This window comes from Eubalaena glacialis, chromosome 1 (assembly GCF_028564815.1).
Source record: "Eubalaena glacialis isolate mEubGla1 chromosome 1, mEubGla1.1.hap2.+ XY, whole genome shotgun sequence".
Lineage (NCBI taxonomy): Eukaryota > Metazoa > Chordata > Mammalia > Artiodactyla > Balaenidae > Eubalaena > Eubalaena glacialis.
This window is the reverse complement of record NC_083716.1, coordinates 115898179-115921466: the sequence shown is the minus strand read 5'-3', so window position 1 is coordinate 115921466 and position 23288 is coordinate 115898179. Positions and strand designations below refer to the sequence as shown.

The window sequence follows — 23288 nt, the reverse complement described above, 5'->3', positions numbered from 1 at the left end:
AGGATCTGTGGAGATATGGCCAGTAGAAAAGTTGAGATCAAATTGGAGAATACACACAAAGCATTGGACTGTATCATGTTGATAGGCAGGGAGGTTTGGTCACAGTGAGGTAGCACTGTCACAGACATAGTGAAGGAAGGGACATTTGTTGATACATAGGAGAATGCTAGAGAAAGGATGGTCAGTGTGAAGGCCATGCACTGACTCAGGCATTGGATAATATTGGGGTGGGGGAATCTCCTTCAATAAGCTGGGCCCCTTTCTACCTGTTATATGCTCCCACAGAGTCCAGGACATTTCCTCTGGGTCATGACATTGGTTTTGTTGGTAGATGTGGGTTTACTTTCCATCCTCACTGGGAGCACCAGCAAAAGAAAGGCACATAGTAGATGCTCAATAAGCCCACGGGGACTGACTGACTGGTGGATGACCTCATCACAGCACAGCTCATTTCCATTGCATCACTCATGGTTTCTGAGCCCAGCTTTTTCTCATCTGTAAAATATGGAGTATTAATCACATGGCCTCTGCCCACCCACCAGGACCATCATTAGCATTTGCCCTTGTTTTTCCTGTATGCATACTACATGACATTCTCCATCTCAGTAGAGAACAAGGTTTCTTGTCATTTCTCTTCAGTGCATGTGGAATGTTTAAATCTTTTTTGAGAGATTAAACTGGATAGTTAGGCAAGGGCATGCTGTATGTATCCGAGTGCATGATTGGGAGAGAGAGTGTGTGTGTTAGTATGTTGTCTGGGGTGGGGGAAGATGTTATTCTTTATTATTATTTGAATCCTACTGTACCACCTGTTCAGGAAGGAAAGAAGGATTGAGGAGAAAAATAAAAAATATTCTGGGCTGCTGCTATGGTCTCTTCTCTCTGTTTTATTTTAGATCAGTAAGCAAAGACCCTTCCCCGACAGCTTCCTATCTACCCTGAAACCAGGGTGTTGATTAGAGGACGTAGTTTAGGCCTGGAGACTTCAGGTAGATTTTCAACTTCTTTGAGCTTCTTTTTGTTTGTTTGGATGCATTTATAGCAGAAAATAATAACTATTATAAATTGTCATGGCATGATCTCTGACCCAGGGAAATGGTTGGTTCCTCTTAGGGATGGGGGGAGGAATCTTGGAGCAAGTCTTGGGGAGGGCCCAGAAACAGACTCCATGAGCCTGCATCCTGGGACATCCCTAAATACCACCCTACTCCTTCATCCAGTGAAATGCGGTGAATAAATACACAAGAATTTGTGCAAGGCTTGGCACTGGAAAGGCACTGGATAAACCTCACTTCCACCCTCTTCTCTGAGTGTATCTTTCAGATGCAAATCAACATTTCCATTTCTAAGGCTAACGTTGGACTCAGAATAAGGGATCAGGAGGGGACAACATCCCGGACAGGACCCTCACTTAGGAACAGGTGGGACTCTACCAGCCGGACTTGGAGGAGCCCCTCCTCTCAAGAAAAACCTCCACCTGTTTGTTTCTGTGCCATTAAACAGGGTTCTATGGTTGTGTCTTGATGAATTTACATTGTGAAAAGTGCCTGAAGTTATTCATGAGCTAGTTACACTCTTTGTTAATGATTTTATAAAATGCTTAAGAAATCATCTCTAATTGACCAACATTTATATTTTAACTTATGGAAGGGCCTGAATCCTGCACTAACTGCTTGGCAGTCCTCACACTCGGCAGCCCGCACAGGACTGGCAGACATTAGGAAAACACGAAGGCTCAGGAGTGTGGGTAGCCTCTGACCACGCTGTACCTTTCATTTCTTTAAAACGTGAAAACAACAACAACCAGCACCACAACAGCAACATTATTCTGTGCTCAACCTTTTTTTTTTGAGTGTTGCTTCCTCACCACTTCTGTTAAGTGATGCACAAGGAGTTAGATGCTGAGCGTAACTTTCAGACCTGATTATTGAAAGCAGTATGGCTCCGCTCCTTGTAGGATGCATTTATGCTGTGGGTCAAATCATCACCCACTCTACTGCCTGGAATGACAGCCTTAGAAAATGTATTTGAGTAGTCATCCAGAACAGCACCTTTGAAATGAACTGTTATTTTTTAAATTGAAGTATAGCTGATTTACAATGTGTGTTAGTTTCAGGTATTACAGCAAAGTGATTCATATACACATATATTCTTTTTCAGATTCCTTTCCCATATAGGTTATTACAAAATATTGAGTATACTTCCTGGTGCTATACAGTAGGTCCTTGTTGGAATTAACCTCATAAATAACATTTGGAAAAAGCAAAATGATGTGTTGGGAAACATCATGGCTTGACAGAAGTGATGGTTTCCTTAAAAAACACGATTATGTTTCACATCCCAAATTTGTGTCAAGTATTGCTTTCTATTTATTCTCCACAGGCACACCTACCTTCCACCCAACACCAGACATGCAGTGCATCCTCTGTTCCATCTCCCTCCCTTCAACATACTATTTCCTCTAGAAAACCCCACTTTTTCCCTCTCATCCACGTACCTTACTTTTATGTGTTCTTCAGGACTCCAATTCAGGGTTTAACACCGCAGGCGAGCCTCCTGTGATTTTTTCAGTTTTCTGTCATAGGCATATCCTTTCCCAGCATTTCTCTTCCCTGTATTGTAATGGCTTTATTGTTCTGGGTTGCACCAATGGCTGTGCATGTCTTGGGAGAAAGGCTGAGTCTTTCTTCTCTGGGTCAGTGTCAATATCACCATTCCTGGCCCATCAAGGGGCTTGGATCTCCATCTGCCATGTGTCGATGGAGGGTCTGCTCTGGCGAGCTCTTTACTGGGCCCCAGGAGATGTAAAGAAATGAGCAGGAGCTCCTTGATACAGGGAAGTAGTGGCCCTTAGTGACACTGTCACCAACTAGGTAACAAATCACAAATCGTGACCCAATGTTTCTGTGAATTGCCATCACTTTATATCGTCAGGATCTGTGGTCCTTAAAATCTTTAAAAAAATGTTCAAAACACATACAACTAACCTTAGTTCCAAATATTGTAAAATTGTAAGTGCCATGATCAAAAGCTTCTATATTCAAAAGCAATTAGATCATAAAAAGGAAACAAAATTTACAAAGCCGCCTCATCTCGAATATTTTAAAGACTAATTACGATGTTGAGTTCTAATGACTATTGCCTTCAAACCCCATAAATCATACACAAAGAAGAGGAGAGAGTTTTTAAATGGAAGTAAACTCTAATTGGGTCTCAGAAGAAAAGAAAACAGATCTTTAGTAGCGCGATGCAATCTCCAAACACGTAAAGCATTGGCCAGTGTCTCCTATGGAGTTTTGTGGTCTGTGCGTTTTACACATGCTGTAAAGACTAAATTCAGAGGACAAGCCTAAACCAGAAGAACTTGTTTGGTTTCATTCATACATATCAACTGACAAATACAAAATTAAAAACTCCTAATTTCAGAATTTTATGTATTTTTCATTTGTTGAAAAAAGGCTGATATTACATGATGCAGGTAATAGGGAACCAGTAGGTCTGGACAGAATGCCATGGAAGAGGGATAGTTGGTCTGCATTTATTCCGAGTAATGGGACTCTTTTTCTATGCAAATGACTTTTCAGTTAAAGGTAAGAGATTGTGAAATATTTTGTGCAAACGAAAACAGAAAGGCTGAAATAGAAGAAGGTAATTGTTGCTTATGAAGGTTCTTACAATAAGGCTGTATGAAGTAAACCACAACCCATCACCAAATAGGCTGGAAGATTTTGTACCTGTTTATGACTTCCTCTGAGAGTTTTCAAGGTTGTTTTTGAATAAGAAATGAATCGAGCCCCAGAAAACCATCAGAGCTGAGTGGATCTGAGAATGCCCAGCGCATTGCAGTTGGTGACTCATGAGAAATCCTCAGTGAGCTGAGAATATTTTCTTTAGGGTAACTGATTCTTTTCGGTTCTAATCTGTCCTCACCTTGCCAAAGATAGAAACTCGGGAGAATAACCATCATGTTTAACTTTGCCATGATAATGGACTTTATCTTCCATGGAGTGTGCAATTCTTTTAAGTATAAACTTTTTTTTTTTCAAAGAAGCTTAAAAATATGGGGTTTTTTTGTTTTTTTTTTTGGTTTTGGTTTTTTTTGGAGACATCTCATGAAATTTAGCATCCAATTGTGCATGTGGTGATTTGAGAACAAGCTCTGGACAACTGAGTTTGGCTTCAGAATGGCCACAAATTGTTTTTTTTATGTTTTCTCTGTGAAGTCTAACTTAGCGGGATTAGCATACAGACATATGCCTTCATCTAAATGGGTTCTATTAAATGCTTTATCTTCATATAGTGGGTGTAAGGAAGAGATGCAGAGTGTGGGTATTACCCTTCCTTGCTTGTGAGGTTATGGGAAATGCAGATCACAGTCAGATTAGAGGAAAGGTCTGCATGAAGTGGCTGAGATTTAAATGTCCATCCAAGTTAGACAAACCAAATTGTCCTCATATGTACAATTAGCATAAAATAATAATGTGTATGACATATTTTTGAGGTCTAAAGATGAAATATGAGAAAAGCATTTAAGACAATCCCTAGAACAAAATGGGCAATAAATGATATTTTAATAATACTGATTATAACAGTAACAATAGCTAACATTTATAGCTATAACAATGATAATTATTAAAATTATTGTTATCAACCCTTAAATAATTGCTTGCATTATATACGTTTAAGCATGGATGAGATAAAGGGAATGTATTTCATATATCACTGAAAATACCTATTCATTCATTCATTCTATTAAAAAATTCAATAAATATTTATTGAACCCCTTCCACCCAATTATATGCTAAGCATTTTTCTTGACACTGAGAATATCCCAGGGAAAAATACAGGTAAAGTTCTGTTACCATGGAGCTTTCAATTTAAATGGGGGATGAAAATCACTGAACAAATTGAAAAGTGTAAAAATTAATAAATGAGTAGATTGGTGATAAATACTATGGAAATAGCTATTTGAAAGGCCAGGCCCTTTCAACAATGTCTGGCCAAAATATACAGTAAGAAATGTCTTTACATAGTGACTCAGCATGGGTTTGTATGTCTGAAACAATATTTTCCCTACATATGGTGGCTCATACTTATGTTTTCTGTTCTAGATTCTTCTATTTTATTAAATCTCTGCCCTTATACATTCTAAGGGAGGGAGATAGGCAGTAAGTCATAAATGTAACAAGAAGCAAAATGTTACAAGATGATAAGCTCTATTGGGAAAAAAAAAAAAGAGCAGGGTAAAGGAATCAGAGATAGTATGAGTGAGGTGGGGATCTTGCAGTTTTTAACATAGTCATCAGAGAAGAACTCTTGAAACCAGTGGTATTTGAGCAAAGACATGAAGGAGTCAGGGATGAGGTGAAGGAGCCTTGTGAGTACCCAGAAAAGATCATTCCAGACAGAGAACAGGAAATGCAAAGTCTGAAACAGAGATGTGCTTGCTCTCTGGGAACTGGTAAGGAAAACATTGTGGCTGGGCCCCAGAGATGAGGGGGAATGTAGTAGATGGTGAGGAGAGAGAGGTAATGAAGACCTTAGGACCTTATAATTGCAACAAAGATACTGCCTTCTACCTGGGCATATATCTGGAAAAGACAAAAATTCTAATTTTGAAAAGATACATGCACCCCAATGTTCATAGCAGCACTGTTTACAATAACCAAGGCATGGAAGCAACCTAAGTGTCCATTGACAGGTGAATGGATAAAGAAGATGTGGTACATATATACAATGGAATATTACTCAGCCACAGAAAAGAATGAAACAATGCCATTTGCAGCAACATGAATGGACCTAGAGATTATCATACTAAATGAAATAAGCCAGACAGAGAAATACAAACACCATATGATATCACTTATATGTACAAAAGAAGATACAAATGAACTTATTTACTCTTTTACTTATTAAAACAGAAATAGACTCACAGACATAGAAAATAAACTTATGGTTACTAAAAAAAAAAAGGAAAGGGCACGGAGGGATAAATTATGAGTTAGGGATTAACATACATACACTACTCTATATAAAACTGATAAACAACAAAGACCTACTGTGTAGCACAGGGAACTACATTCAATGTTCAATACCTTATAATAACATAGTGGAAAAGAATCTTAAGAAGAATTAAATTTATATACTTATATATATGTATATGAATCACTTTGCTATACACCTGAAATTAATGCAACATTGTAAATTAACTATATTTCAATAAAGAAAACCGAAGATGTTGCCTTCTACACTGGGAAAGAAAGATGGAGACCCACTGGAGGACTTTGAGCAGAGGAGTGGTTGGTCTTCTTTATGCATTAACAGGATTGCTTGAGATGCTCTGGGGAGAATAGACTACAAGGGGTTAGAATAGAAGAAAAGTAGTCAGGAGGCTATTGAAACAGTCTGGGTTAGAAATGTTGGTTGACTGGTTGAGTTGATTGGTAATAGTGGAATTGGTAGGGAGTCAAAGAAGTGGTGAGACTCAGGATATATTTTGAAGGGTGGGGGACCAAACTATGTCCTGCCCTATTGGACATAAGGTATGAGAAAAAGACACCAGCGAGGAATCCAAGATTGTTTGGCTGAGCACCTGGAGGTATAGGATTGTCGGTGCTTAAGTTGGGAAGAGTCGTAGAAAGAATGGGTTTGGAAGAGGTCATGAGTTCAGTCCTGGGCATATTAAGTTTGAGGTGCCTATTAGCCAACCAAGAAGAGACACGATTAAATAGAGGAGTCTGGAGTTGAGGGCAGAAGACCAGGCTGGAGATATAAATTTGGATATTGGTCTGCATTTAGACAGTACACTGGGTTCAGCTGTGTCCCCCCAAAACTGATGACCACCCAGAACCTCAGAATGTGAACTTATTTGGAAATAGAGTCTTAACAGATATAATTAGTTAAGATGAAGTCATGCTGGATTAGAGTGTACCCTGAATCCAATCACTGGTGTCCTTATAAGAAGAGGGAGATAAGGATACAGAGACTCAGAGACACATAGAGACACACAGAAGGATGAAGGCCATGTAACATGACAATAGAGGCAGAGATTGGAATGATGCAGCTGCAAGCCAAGGAACACCAAGGATTGCCAGGAGCTACCAGAAACTAGGAGGAGACAAGGAAAGATTTTCCCCTAGAGCATTTGGCAGAAATATGGACCTGCTGAGACTTTGATTTCAAACTTCTAGCATCCAGAGTAATGTCCTACAGTAGCCCTAAGAAACCACGAAGATGGTATTTGGAGCCATAACACTGGATGAGATTGTCAAGGCAGTGAGTGTTGATAGAGAAGTCCACAGGCTGAGCCCTGGGACTGCAACATTAAGAGGACAAGGAGAAATAGTGGACTCAGAAATGAGGGAAAAGGAGGGGCCAGTGAAGTGGGAAGACAACTAGGAGGGAGTAATGTTCTCAAAGGCAATTGAAAAGTTTTATAAAAGAGAAGAGAGTGATTGGGTACAAGCCTGGTGAGAATAAATTGGAGTTCATGAATGGAAAATTGGATTTAGCAACATGAAAGTCATTGATGATTCGACAATAGAAGTTTTGATGGAGACCCTGGGGTAAAATCTTACTGGAAAGAGTTTAAAAGCAAATGGAAAAGAGCAATAAGGTTCAGGAAGTATAACATGGTGCCTCAGGAGTTGCATCATAAGCCAGAAGAGAGCAGAGAAATACGGCCATGGCTAACATTAAGAAAGTTGAAGAAGTTTCCTTTTATTCCACTGAAACTGGAAAAAATAACGCTAATGGGAATGATGACATAGAGAGGAAGAAAAATTGTAAAGAAAGGCAGTATTGCTTGAGTGATGTCTTCAAACAGGTGAGAAGAATAAGTAGTGCCTATGATGACATTAGATAATCATGGACAGTTCATATAAGTCAATAGAAAGGAAGGCAAACCATACAGGCTCAGAAATTGATCTGATAGTAAATATGGTGGCAGAAGTTTCTGGGAGTTTTGTTCTGATTGCTTCAGTTTTCTTAGGGAAGCAGGAGTCAAGGTCATTAGCTGAGATGGGGGAAGGAGAAGGTAAGTTGGAGATCTGAGGAAAGAAGAAAAGCCATTAAGTAGTTATCTAAGTCAGTGAATGGACTTAGGAAATACAACGAGGTTGAGAGGACACAAGAAAGCCCCACTTGAAGTTGATCATGAATAATTTAAAGTGGCTTATAAGCAATTTGCAGGGTTTATATTTTTTTGTGCCAGCTAAACCTTGCAGAGGTACAGTAAAGGTTGGATTTTAGCAGCTATGGTTTTGCCAAGCAAATATCTTCATTCAATAAAGTATGAGTGGGCCAAGGGAATTGAGAGTTTATACAAGAAGAGGGTCATGGTGATGCACCAGCAATTTGAGTTGGGTAAAGAGAGAAGAGAGAACATGAAAGGGTTGAGGAACACTGAGTATTTGGTGAGATTAATCCTTATACTAAGGATTGTGGGATATACGGTAGCTCTATTTTTAGTTTTATTAAGGAACCTCCATACTTTTCTCCATAGTGGCCGCACCAATTTACATTCCCACCAACTGTGTAGGAGGGTTCCCGTCTCTCCATACCATCTCCAGCATTTACTATTTGTAGACTTTTTAATGATGGCCATTCTGACCGGTGTGATGTGATACCTCACTGTAGTTTTGATTTGCATTCCTCTAATTATTAGCGTTGTTGAACATTTTTCCATGTTCCTGTTGGCTGTCTGTATTCTTATTTGGAGAAATGTCTATTTAGATCTTCTGCCCATTTTTTTTTGTTACCACATAATCAAGCAATTCCACTCCTGAGCATATATCTGGAGAAAAGTATAATTCGAAAAGATACATGCACCCCAATGTTCATTGAAACACTGTTTCCAATAGCCAAGACATGGAAGCAACCTAAATGTCCATTGACAAATTAATGGATAAAGAATATATGGTACATATATACAGTGGACTATTAGCCATAAAAAGAATGAAATAATGCCATTTGCAGCAAGGTGGATGGACCTAGAGATTATCATACTAAGTGAAGTAAGTCAGATGGAGAAAGACAAATATCATATGATGCCACTTATATGTGGAATCTAAAAAACTTATATAAATGAAATCTATGAAACAAATATAGACTCACAGACAGAGAAAACAACTTTATGGTTACCAAAGGGGAAGGGGAGGAGGGATAAATTAGGAGTTTGGGATTAACATATACACACTACTTTATATAAAATAGATAAACAACAAGGACCTACTTATAGCACAGGGAATTATACTTAATATCTTGTAATAGTCTATAAGGGAAAAGAATCTGAAAAAGAATATATATATATATATATATATATATATATATATATATATATATATATATATATCACTTTGCTGTACACTTGAAACTAACACAACATTGTAATCCAACTATAGTTCAATTAAAAAAAAAAAAAAAGAAAAAGGATTGTGGGAATCCAGGGATTAGATGAAGGGAACCCGAAAAGGAGAAGATTGCAGTCAGAGAGTGAAATGCTTATAATTGGAATTACAGAGAGGCTGCAGTTAGTCATAACAGATACTGAATTCTGATATTGATTCCATGATGTACTAATCAATCATGACTAACAGTTTGGAAAACATTGTTAGGAGGAGGTATTGAGGTAGTGGTACATGGATACATGAGGCATCACTGCATGGGTCACATTTGGTCCATGAATGAGGAGGGAATTTCTGGCAAATATCTGTAAGAGGAACATTCCACGTGGAGAGAAAAGCAGCTGTAAAGACTCTAAGGCAGGAGTGGACTCGGCACGTTAGGGGAACACAAAGTAGGTCAACAGTAGCTGGAGTTTAGTGAATGAGGGCAAGTGTAGAATGAAATAAGGTCATGTAGGACCCTAGAGAAAGAATTTAGATTTTATTCTAAGTTCATTGGGGTGTCATTAAAACATTTTAATTAATGACATCAGATTTACCCTTTAAAAAGCTTATTTTGACTTCTGTGTATAGAATGGAGGAGTGTGAGGGAAAAGAGAGTTAAGACTAGAATCTGGGAAGTCAGTTCAGTTGTGTTACAATGGTCCAGGTGAGAGATGGTGATGGATGGATGATGGTGTGGTGGCTGAGCTGGAAAGAGGTGTAGAGATGCAGGATTTACTTTGTAGAGACCAGAGAGCTGCTGATGACTTGGATGTGTAGCTTGTATATCTGGTAGAGGAAATGAACAAAGTAAGATTGACTCCTAGAGTTTTGGCCTAAGCAACCAGAGGATGGATCAGACAGTGAAGATAGAAGAGGAGCTAGTTGGTAAGGATGATCTGGTTAGCAGACACTAAAGGCTGCATAGGAAGCTGCATAAGTCTGTAATTGATGTTAACGGATGAGGATTGGATGGGAATCAACATGTAAAAGAGCTCCTTCTTTCAAAGTCAAATGATAAAGCAAGAAACTGACATGCTCTATTAACAGAAATATAAGAATGGACTCGTCTTCCGTAGTGGTACTCTAGCACCTCATGGGTTTTTCCATTGATGTTTGTGGGAGCTGGTATATTCGTCTTCCCTTTTAGATCTGACATGGACACTGGGTACCCAGGCTAATTTTCTTTAAATATCACTTTGTATAAATCAGCCCAGTCACAATGTGTTTAGAGCCCTTTATGGGGTCCCTCTTTACAAGAATAAGTTCAAATTCTTTGTCCTTCTAGTACAAGCCTTCTCCATGTGGCTTCTCTCTTTATTACCACTCTCTTCCAAGTTCTAGGGTTTTAGTTTTTCCATCTTTCAAAATGAGGAGGTTGGTTGGGTGAATATGTGCCAAGATTCTCATCAGCCCTACTGGCCTATGGGTCTACACTTCAAGCATGGTAAAATTCAGCCACATTGCTCTGCTTATATTTCTACAGCTACATAAGCATAGTACTTTTTTTTTCTTCTTGCCTAATTCAGTTCGACCTTCTTCAATAAACTTCTTTCTCTGAAACACTGTTTCTCATTACCTCAACCCTGTAACTGCTCATTGTCTTCACTCTTTTGAATTCACAAAACATGTATCTATATTGTCTATCAAATCACTCACCTTTCCCTTTGCCCAACCATCCACTTCTCTATTCATCAACTCATCCATCTATTTGACCAGACATGTCTTCGGAGGCAACATGATCTAGTGGGAGGAACATACGCTTTAAAGTTCTATACTCCTGGGTTTGAATCCCATTTCATTATGAATATCATTACTATTATTTTTATTATTATGTTTTACTTGTAGAGCATTTTACTCCACTGAAATTCTACTTTCTAATCTGAGAGTCTGATAACAAATATCTTTAGCACCAGATTAAAAACCTAATGTATATGTATAGCTGATTAACTTTGTCATACAGCAGAAAATAACACACCATAGTAAAGCAATTATACTCCAATAAAGATGTTAAAATAAATTAAAAAATCTAATACATGGTAGGCATATAAGCAGACAAGTATGACCTTGCTTTTGCCTGCTTCAGATTATGAACTCCTTAAAGATAGAATTATAACATTATAACTACTTGTTAATTTAGTATCTGACACACAGTAGACATTAAATAATTGCTAGTTTATAATGTTGATGAAGTGGTAATAACATTCTCCAGAGTGGCCATTTTATTCAACAAATGACTTTTGACGACTTGAGATAGCAGACCCTGTGTTATTCTCTATAGACACAAAGATGAATAAGCACCCATTCCTCCTAGAGAAGCTTACGTTCAAGGAGAAAGACAAGCAAAGCATGATACATTGAGGTTGTTACTACAAGTGAGCACAGTGACAATATAGGAAGGAAAGATACTATCAGTTTTGGGAGCATGTGGAGACCTAGGTCACATCAGGTGGGTCTTAATGAAGGAGAAGTGGTTGTCATAGAGATAAGGAGGCAGGGGTGGTCCCAGAGGAAGAAAAAATGCACAAAGGCAAGGAGGAGCATTATTTGGGGGGGGGGAGCGGTTATCTGGGATAGTTCAGGTGTGATTCAGTTATGAAAAATATGTATGTGATAAAGTTGGAAGGTAAGAAAAGGACTTTGCATGTCAGGCTAAGCAGTTGGAATGTTTCGTGTGAAATTAAGGAGCCTTGGAATTTTTTAAGCAGTAGAATCACATGACCAAGTAAGTCTATGTTAGAATACTCACACTAATGACAGTATGGAAGACAGACTAGTGTAGGAAAAGTGGCAAAGTGGGAACACGTAAAACACAACAAAGTGATGTTCTTGAAAAAACTGAGGTGTGAGAATCTCTCCTAAGGCCCAACTCGAGACGCTAGATATATAGTTAGAATTTCCAATTCTGAGTTTCTAGTTCATAATTTTCACCTTCTCATGAGTAGGTGATTGTCAAGAAGAATATAAATAGCAAAATGGTTTGCTAAAAGAAATATAGTTATCATTTATAGAGTATTAGAGCAGCTTTGAATATAGATCTATCAGAGAAACACAGGGAGAAGCCATGCGAAGAAAAAGGAAGAGCTTGGAGTGATGCATTTACAAGCCTAGGAACGCAGGCATACACCAGAAGCTCAGAGGAAGCAAGGAAGAATCCTAGCCTAGAGCCTTTGAGACAGCAGTTCAGACTTCTAGCCTCCAGAATTTGACACAATAAATTTATGTTGTTTTGAAAGGAATGAAAGGAAAGAAGGAAGGAAGGAAGGAGGGAAGGAAGAAGGGAGGGAAGGAAGGAAGGAAGGAAGAAAGGAAGGAAGGAGGGAGGGAGGGAGGGAGGCAAGGAAGGAAGGAGGAAGGGAGGGAGGGAAGGAAAGAAGGAAGGGGCAATAAGCAAGTAAGTAGACAGCACGACCCAATACATGTTAGGCTAGAAGTGAGCACAGGATCTATAGGAGCAGAAGAGGGCACCTTGGAGAAGCCAGGTAAGGCTTCCTGGAAGAGGTAACCTGGTGCTTACTTTTGGAGTTTGGGTAGGAATAAGCTTAAAGGGAAAAGTCGAAGTGGAAGACCGTTCTTGGCTGAGATGAACACATGGGACCCTGTGTTCCATGGGAAAACCATGCTCTTTAGAGCTAACTAGATTTCGTTTCTGAGTCCATCACTTACTATGAATGATGAAAAATTATTCCTCCCTGCACTTCTGTTCCTTCATCAATCAAAAGGAGGAAGGAACAAAGAACTGTTCTAGATGAAAGAGGAGTCATAAGCAGGAACTCAAGCATAATAGAAGCCGAGGGGTGGTAAACTTGTCCAGAAAGTAGCAAGGAAGTTTAACAGAATATGACTACATCCTCTTTGATTTAAAGTAGATTCCTTATCATTGTGTTTAAATACAATTTTTTTTGGAATCAGATTTCTCTTCGACATTTTTTAAAATGACATTGATAATACCTGTTGCATAGTTCTAAAAATGATGATATGGATTTTGCTTGGAGACCTAAAAAAGTGAGGCTAGATACAGCAAGCGTGCTCCAATATTAATAAAAGCCATTAAAACTTTTACAGCATACTTGCCGGTGACCAAAGGTCATTCCATTATACGTATGTTTATTCCAGAAGCATATTTGGAAAAGTCTTAACTGGGGCTCAAATCAATTTCTAATTTCCACACCATGAACCTCTTATTTCAGCCCATATTCACACACCCGCAAATGCATGCCCTTTATAATGTAGCAATGTCAACATATACTAACAGAAAAAAAAAAAAAAAAGAAATGGAGAACACGCAGGAGGGGATACATTATAGTTCCCTGAATAAATTGTAGTGAACACCTGTCTAAGACCATGTCCTTTTGTTGCTGTTATTGTTTATTAGATTCAGAGCATCTTCCCTCCGTCAGTTCCCTGTCTATTGGACTATAAACTTGCAAAGTTTACCATTATGTTAAACACTTTTGGATGCAAAGGTAGTGGTGGGAGACTCTAGGGAGGAAATGGAAGCAGACAGATGAATCATATAAAGGAGTTAAAAGAGGGCTTTAGGGCAATGAACTTTTTGGGGTCCCAGGTAATGCCATCCAAGAAGCTGACAGTAACCTCGTGACACCAGAATATACACTAGAAGGAGAGACGTGCCTCTTTGCTCACTGACCAAGCAGCTGAATACAAAGCTGAGGGGAAGGAGATCAATGAGCCTCTGGCCCTGACCGTCACCATCTCACCCCAGTGCCTCCTATAAGACTTGAGTCAGCCCTTAATGGTGTCAAACTTATGTTGAAAAGCCATGAGTTGACTTTCTCCTCCTAGGAGCTGTGTAACAATGAGTTAGCAAGAGGTTTCAGGAGCTCTCCTTAGGGTACTTAGGGAGTCACTGATTGCATCAAACCTCCTAAGAAGGTGAGATCAATATCTGTAGAGCTCTAGAAGAAATGGTTGAGGTGTTTTAGACCTAAACTGGAATGCTGGGGAAGATATAGAATAAATACCTTGACAGGGTCCTGGTTGAGATTACTGACATCTAAGATGGGTGGTTGCTAGGCAGGTGTTGGTAAAGATGTATAAGATGGAAGTGATTTCTAAAATGGATAGGTACATACAGAATGTGTGTATGAATGACCCACACAGTGGGATGGTAAGAGAGTCCCAAGTAACTTCAAGGAATGTGGTCCTTATCACCATGCCTGACACATAATTATCACATGCTGATTTATTTTATTGGGTTGAATTATATATTAAAAACTCAAGTTCTTAGAACTAGAAGGAGCCGGAAAGAGCATGCCAGCCACCATCCCACTAGCTCACAAGATGGGCCCTTTCCCTTCCCCTGGCAGCCACTTGTCCCATGTCTGAGCTCCTCTCTGCACCAAATATGCTACTGCTACGGAGCTATGATTAGTTTTTAAGTGAGAAAATACACCGCCAATGGAAATTGATGATGATCAGAGCCAAAAGCAGAGGACGAATCAAGGAAACCAGGATTAGCGGTAGGGAGCTTCTGCTATTGGCTGACTCTGTTGGGTAATGGCCTCATTACCCCAAATTATTCTCTCCTATTCTGCCTAGATTACTTTACAATCTTATTTCACATTACATATTCTGAAATTCCAGGAAGGCAATTAGGAAGAAAGGGAGTTCTAGGAAATGGTAGGAATTGAAGAGAGCGTGGGAAAAGATTTTATCTTATTAAAGTTTTCACAATCCAGTTACAAAATAGACTTGTGGTTGTTTTATTTTCCAAACTGCTATTTTGGTTTCTGATAACACACACACATACACCCACATACATGCACACACACGCACACACAAAAATATTTCAGCTATACTCAGGATTTTTAATATGGACCTAGATGCTATAGTCACAAGATATGTAATACCTTTTAAAAATGTGAATAATGAAAAGATGGAGACATAGGTCCCTAGAAAACAGTCACAATCAATTAAAAGACAATCTGATCATATTTTTGCATTTATGGCTCCTATCTTTAAGTCTAACGTCTAATGTTTGTCTTTCAAGGAAGCTTACAAGTTCGCTACCAACTAAGCAAGGAAGAAACCCATGTATTCACCATCGATACAGAGAACTTTGCCAACAGAAGACTGCACCACCTGAAGATTAACCGAGAGGGCAGAGTGCTTACCATTCAGGTACCTTACTTCCCTTATTCTCGTTCAGCCAAATGTGCCTTTGGTGCTCAATACAACTTTTCGGAGCTTCGACCCCGAGCCAACTGTGCAGCCAAGTTCTGGGGACAGGTAAAAACCACACTCAGCCTTAGCCTTTGGAGAATTAGAATAGTGGTCCTCAGGGTGCATCCCCCTCATCAGCATCAGTATCACTTGGGACCTTGTAAGAAATACTCATTCTTGGGCTCCACGTCAGATCTACTTAATCAGAAACTTTTTTGTGGGGAGGGGGAACAAGTGATGCTGATGCCTGTTCAGTTTTGATAACCCCTGAACTGTAGCATAATGAGGAAATCACAAGGGATGGGTAAAGGCTGTGGGAGGAGAGTGCACAGGTGATACAGGAGCATGGATGAGGGCACCCACCTCACCTGGGCGTCAGTACGGGTAACCCTGAACAACAAGGAGGGGAGGTTAGGGGCACCAACCCCCCGCCCAGTCAAAAACTTGAGTATAAATTATAGGTGGCCCTCACTGTCTTCAGTTCCTCTGTATCCACAGTTCCCCATCTGTGGATTCAACCAATGGAGGATCCCGTAGTACTGTTGTATAATATTTACTATTGAAAAAACTCCTCGTATAAATGGACCTGCACAGTTCAAACACATGTTGTCCAAAGATCAACGGTACTTACATTCTGGAGGAAGTTAGGAGTAAATTGAGTCCTGACGTTGATTTCGAATTGGCTGGGTGGGGAAGAAAGAGGCAGAGGGTCCCAGTGAGCCCCTGCAAAGCTGTCTGAAAGAGCAGAGTGTGTGTCAGGCACTCCACAGAATTCCCGGGGTCTTGGTACAAAGAGGAGCATCAGGCAATAGTGGATCGCAATAGAAAATGGGCAGAGTCCAGACCATCCCCCATTAGAATTATGACCTCAGGTGAGCTCTTAAATCTGCCCAGAAATCACCCCTTAGTCTTTGTTAATTCATCCATCCTCCTGATCTCCTAGTTGGCAATTTTAAACTTTCCCTCTCTCTCCTTAGACCGCCGACAATTGCAATTCAATCTCCACTCTTGGTAGATGACTTCATTTCCTTCTTTCTGTGAAAGAATGTAGCATTCAGAAGAGAACATCCACACGCTCTCAGCACATTTCTCCACCTACTTCCATCTGTGTCTGTGCACCTCTTTCCCTCCTGTTGCTGAAAACAAACAGCTAATGGCTCTAGCAAAGACCTGACCAATCACTTGTGGGCCAGATCTCATACCTAGTGGAGAGCATCACTGCAGCATTACCCGCCTCACCTTTCTTTACAGCATTTTTCCAGCTGTACGTAATGGCTTCCCAAAGCATAAAGCATGCAAGTATTACAGGCATTAAAGAAAACCAAAAACATGAACAAAAAAGCACGGTGTCAGGAAGGAAGGAAAACTCACTCTCTTATCTGATTCCATGTACTGCCCCATTTTCTCTTTCAGTTTATTGCCCAGTTCCTTGGAAATGTTGATTATAGGCTTGTTCTCCAAATTTCCTCTTCCTTTTTCTTAAACCTACCCAATGAAAGTTTGTCACTGAGCGGCTACAAAATCACACTTCTCAAGAGAGCAGTGGCCAGATCTTGCCGAATCCAATGGTCTTTTCCTCATTTATCTTTCACTGGCATTTGACACAGTGACCTTTTCTTTTGTATATATTCTTTTCCATTATGGTTTATTACAGGATATTGAGTATAGTTCCCTGTGCTATACAGCAGGACCTTGTTGTTTATCTATTTTATATATAGTAGTGTGCTTATGTTAATCTCAACCTCCCAATTTATCCCTCCCCCACTACCTTTCCCCTTTGGTAACCGTGAGTTTGTTTTCTATGTCTGTGAGTCTGTTTCTGTTTCATAAATAAGTTCATCTGTATCATTTTTTAGATTCCACATATGAGTGATATCATATGACATCTGTCTTTCTCTGTCTGGTTTACTTCACTTAGTATGATAATCTCTAGGTCCATCCATGTTACTGCAAGTGACATTATTTCATTCTTTTTTATGGCTGTGTAATATTACATTGTATGTATATATCATATCTTCTTTATCTGTTCATCTGTCGATGGACACTTCGGTTGCTTCCCTGTCCTGGCTATTGCAGATAGTACTGTTATGAACATTGAGGTTCATGTATGTTTTTGAATTAGAGTTTTCTCTGGATATTTGCCTGGGAATGGGATTGTTGGATCACATGGGTTGCCTTTAATTGACATACCCCTGCTCCTCTTTTTGTTCCCCTACAGCCTCTTCTGAACACAGCAACCTGAGTGATCCTATTAAAACATTAGTCAGATCGTGACACTCTTCTGTCCAGACCCCTTCCATGGTTTCCTTTCTTATGCAGAGTAAAGCCAAAGATCTTGCAGTGGCTTAAGAGCATTTCCATGACCCCACACACCTTGCTCGCTTCCTGCCGTGACTTCTCTGATCTCACCTATTCCTGTCCCCTCTGTAACTCCACTCAGGCCACTCTGGACTGCTTGCTATTTCCAGAGCTCTTGAATACGCTTGAGTTTGCTTTGCCTAGAACACGATTGTTCATGTATCTACATTGCTTACCTGTACTTGTACTTCCTTCAGGACTTCACTCAAAATTTGACTCAAGGATGTCATCTTTGGATGCCTTATTTAATACAGCAATCCAGCTCCTTGACTTCAATCCTAAACCACTTAAGCAGTATCTAGCATCCGATACAACTTATCTATTTATCTAATTTCTTGTCCTATCTCTCTCCTCTAGAATGTAAGCTTCATGAGGACAGGGATTCTTGTTTATTTTCATTACCATGGAACCCCCAATTTATCAAGCAGTGTCTCACATATAGCAGGTCCTTAATAAATATTTTTGACCTAGGTGAATTAATTCCACAAGGCTTATGTGGAGAAGATTAAATTAGCCCTGTGGAGAGGGGAAGGGAAACCACTGGATATTAGGCAGGGGAAGAAACAAGGGAAGGCTTTCGTTTCCAGAGGCTCGCTGTGATTGCTCCATGGAAATACACATTTGGGAGCCATGAGATATAGGATGGAGACCAGGCAGGAGGAGAAGATAAGGGCCTCAACTAGTGCAGTGGGGTAGCCAATGAGAGGAAGACTTGAGAAAGGTCTGGAAGGAACGTCAGTAGCCTTAGGTGACTGTCTGGATATAGATTATGGGATAAGTCAAGACTGACTATTCGTTTTTTTGATTGGGTGGAAGTTCAGGAGTCATTGGCAAATATAGGGCACAATCACAATTCCTGAATGATTATAATTTAATGGACTCACCTCTAGTATTGACTCTTGAAATAAGAGTTAAAAGTCTTTGGGTTGAGGCCAGATTAGAGGACAAAGGAGGTGGAAATGATGACATCTTTTTTGAACATGTCTTGACTGAGGCCTTGACAGGACATCTGGGCTGCATGCTGATGGGCATTTGCATATATGACCCCTTCTCTTTTTCTTTCTATTTCCTGTCTTCTTTTCCACAAACAAAAGGCACAAATAGGGCAGTGAGAGAACAATGGGGTACTCCCTTCTCTTCTCCATCTCAAGAGTTCCCACCAATCAATCAATAGTCAATGATAAGCACATATCGGTGGAAGACATACCATTTCCAAAGCACAGAAGTAGCAGAAAGAAATGGAGATGGAGAGTTTCTTTGTTTTTTAACTCTAAATCAATTTATTGACACAGTCACATGACATACTTGTCTCTGTGACACTCCCATCCACCCCCACCCACCCTTGCCCTATCTCTTCTCCTTCCTCCCCACTTAGAACAAGCCTTCCCTGGCGGTCCAGTGGTTAGGACCCTGTGCTTTCACTGCCGAGGACGCAGGTTCAGTCCCTGGTTGGGGAACTAAGATCCCGCATGGCTTGCGCAGCCAAATTTAAAAAGCAACAACAACAAAAACCAAAACAACAACAAAAAAAAATAGAAAACAAAAAAAGGACCAAGCTATTTAGTAAAAACAGAAAGGGGTAAGCTACTGCTCCTTCTCAGTCTCAGGCATTACTCAGAACCAGTTATAAAGAGAGGGCAGGTGGTTAGCACTATACTCAGCCAGCCAGAGGCCCCCAGTAGCTAAGAACAGACCCTCCCACAAGGTATAGTCTTGAGTTGCTAGTCCTTCTCCTCTCTGCCCTGTGTGACTCTAGGAAGGGGTGCTTAGGGACCAGGGCTGCAGGCAAGAGTGAGAAATCCTGGTGATGATTTGAGAATTGTAATTTGGCCAGTGGTTTCTAAGGCTCAGGTGCCGCGACCCGTGCCCTGGTGGTGGAGGTAATCTACAGGGTCCCTACTTAAAATACATTAATGTCATTAAAAAGATTAAGCCAGGTTACCAAAATGCCAGCACAATTACGAGCTGTAAAGAAGGAGGAGGCCCAGCATTTTCAATGCATGGAGTTAATGTCTTCCTCTGAGAGGTGAAGACCCTGAGATCAAGAGAGGGATCCCTAGCGTGGGACAGGCTCGGGTGTAAATCCCAGCTCCATCACTTATGCTCTGGGATCTTAGACGGGTTATGCACCTTTCTGAGGTTCAGTCTATTTATCTGTAAAAAAAAGTTTGAGTGTTGTGGGGATGGGCTGGGGTGCAAATGCAGCTGAGCTCAGTTGGTTCTGGTAAAGGTTCTGTGAAAGAGCATATCTAAAGGACCAAGCACAAAGCTTGGCGTTTAGGGCTCACAAAAAAAAAAAAAGAAAGAAAGAAAGAAAAAAGAAAAAGGTTTGTTCAATTTCCCTCCTTTTCTCATCTCATTTAATGACTTCACAAGACCACGGAGCATCCTTGATTCTGAGATTAACAAAGCTTCTCCAGGCCAGATTACAAATTTTAGGCACCCTAAAGTTTAAAGGACTGTGGTACTTCACTCCCTCACCACCTCACCAAGAGCAGTTAAAAAGAAAAGCAATCCTAAAACATAAAATAAACATAAGGGAGTATAACATAATAATGTATTTCTCGTTGAAGACTTCAGTGATTGCCTAGCCCCTATCATAAAGATTGAGGTCCTAGAAATAAATATTTGTGGTACAACCCCCCACTTTTTTTGCTTTTGCCCTGTACATTTGCTAAGCTTTTCAAATGGGTAACCCAGCACCTGAGTCAGTACTAAGGGTGCCCTCAGGTGCACTCAGGTGCCCTCACTCCACGTCAGGGCTGGAATCCATTCCCCAACTATCTCAAGCCTTCTTTGAATCATCCTACCTTCATCTCCAAACCTTTATAAATACTTATTAAAAAAATAACCCTTTGATTAAGTGTCATTCACCTCCTTCTCCCCCTTCTTTGTCATCTGGTTAAAGTAGAAAGGACCAGGTAAGTTCCCACAAAGCAGAACAGTAGGACAAGAATGACTCATATACTAGAACAATTAGCTCTTCCAAGTGTGACAGTGTTGAGGGAATCACTTGCATAGGAAACTGATCCTTTGGAGCCTGGGGAGGAGGTGAGAGGCAGAAGCTAGAGGAATCTCAGCTCAACCTTCAGTTCTAAGAATGCTTCTACTGCTCTCCACTCAGCAGGAAATTCCCACTCACTTTAGCCTCCTCTCCAACCTGGGCAACAAAACATGAGAAGAGGTGCCCTGCCCCTTGCTGGAAGAGACAGTTCCAGAGTGTAGGTGAGAGCTCTGAGATAAGGCAGAGAGAAAACTCCTTCCGGGCAAGGACTGAATCTGGGCATTAAATAGATTGCAGGTGAGGACCATGGGTATGAAAAACCCTATGTTGTATAAAGGTGTGGAGGCCACCAGGGCAGCCAGAGGCATCCTGGTGTTGTAATGGATGCTGTCTTCATAACCCAAAAGATAGAAAGGGAATCAGTACAGGATGTTTGTTTATTCACTCAACAAACCTATCTTTGGAGTTACTTTCCCAGTTTCTGTAGTAGGACTTACAGAAAATGTGTATCAATAAGATGTCCTCAAAGAGCCAATAGTTTAGTGGGGAAAAATGAGGGGGAGACAGAGAGAGAGAGAGAGAGAGAGAGAGAGCAGATCATTAAAATACAACATCTTAAATGCAAAGTTAGAGATAGAAAAAAATAAAAAGTCACCATGAGAACAGAGAACAGGATCAATTAATCTAACCAAGGCATCAGGGAAAGCTTCCGGGAGGAGGTGGACTCTGGGAACATTTAGAACAGTATCTGGCACATAGAAGATGCTCAAACATTTGTTGAATGAATTTTGTAGAAATTCAGAAATAAGAACACACAGTGATTGTCTACAAGCTGCTCAAGCAACTAGAGAGATATGGACAAGTAAAGCAAACTCCATATTGTGTGGTTGGCGGCCCACATGCTGAGGGGACACTGCTATGTGATGCTGTGTGGCCTTGCCCAAGTTTGTGATCTCTGGGACATCAGTTCCACCATCTGAAATACAGGGGTAATAATGTCTATTTCACAGTATTATAGGGAAGAATGCATTTTGAAGGATACTTTAGTATGGTGTCTCATACATACCAAGTCTTCAATAAATAACAAGTATTATTCAAGCATAATTTCATGAATGAAAAAGAAATAAACCATATAATCACATGTCACAAGTCATAGCCACTGACTTGCTTCACAGCAGAAACCACCGCGGGACCCAGAGTCCTGGAAGAGGGTCGCTCTGTGCGGCAGCGGGTGCAGAAGGAGGGTCCTGGTGGTGGGAACTGGGAGCACTGGGTGTGTGTCCTGGTCAGCTGCCCCCCGAGGGGAGCCCGGGGACGGGCACGCAGCTGACGGGGTCTTAGTCTCCTCTTCCTACAGACGAACTGTGATATGTTACAAGGATCCTTCCCAGGGATAACATCATATGAATATTCAGAGTAGAGCCGGGAAGAAACTGGTAGGGTTTGACTAGACAGAAAAAAACCTGGGGATGGATGGGAAACGATGCCTTGAAATGGGGAGGAAAACAAAGAGGTGGAACTGGAATTAACAATGTGTGTGGAAAGGAGGGTTCCCTAAAGGATGACCCTAGAGATAAAGTCCCAAAGAATCCCCCTCGTGGCTTTCACTCATCTGCAAGATGGGATTATCATCTGTTCATGTTGGCGGCAACTGTTCAGCTAGCCTCCCCTCCCCAGGGTCAAACCTTTTGTCAAACTGAAATATTCACTCAGGAAAACCCCCCCAGGGCACCCATGAATGAGGCCAGGTCAGAATGATTGGAGCAAAGGAGGTGGTAATGGTTTTAAGGACCAAATGGGGAGAAGGGGGGCGAGATTGGGAATGAATGCCTGCTTTCCTTTTAATGTTAATCCTGCACAGCAAGCCGTTCTTGAAAGGCTTCGTTTGTTTGCTTGTTTGCAGCAAAGAATTTGGTGAGAAACTCTCAGTGGGGAGATAAATACCTGTCAAAAGCTGTACAGAATTTCCCAGGGAGAAGACTTGTGTGAAAGCCTTTATTTCACCAAGAGTAAAGAAACGGGTATTTTATGCGCATTGTGGGAGAATTAGCGAGACGTTTCTCATCTCTCCAGAGAGAAAGTCCCAGAGAGGGCTCTGCCCTGCGTGTGTTTTCAAAGCTGTTTCATATGGGAGTGTTTTATGTCCTGGACATGCGGACCTCTGCTGATGCCTCTTTGTTGTCTCTTTTCCTGCAGATGGATCAACACCTCCGACTCAGTTATAACTTCTCCTCAGAGGTTGAGTTCAGGGCTATCAGGTCCCTCACTTTGGGCAAAGTCACAGGTTTGTTTTTCTCGTCCATGCCTTTCCGGCAGGCTCTGTTAAAATAAATAAAGTAATAAATAATTTTCAT

General features: G+C 40.6%; 1 protein-coding gene across 1 annotated transcript in view; it reads left to right on the top strand.

Moving 5' to 3' along the window:
• CNTNAP5 (contactin associated protein family member 5) overlaps window positions 1-23288 on the top strand; it is an 877159-nt gene that overhangs the window by 811599 nt on the left and 42272 nt on the right. The window contains exons 20-21 of the mRNA XM_061199178.1: window positions 15400-15530; window positions 23131-23218. Coding sequence (XP_061055161.1) covers window positions 15400-15530; window positions 23131-23218 — 219 coding nt within the window. The remainder of the gene's footprint in view (window positions 1-15399; window positions 15531-23130; window positions 23219-23288) is intronic.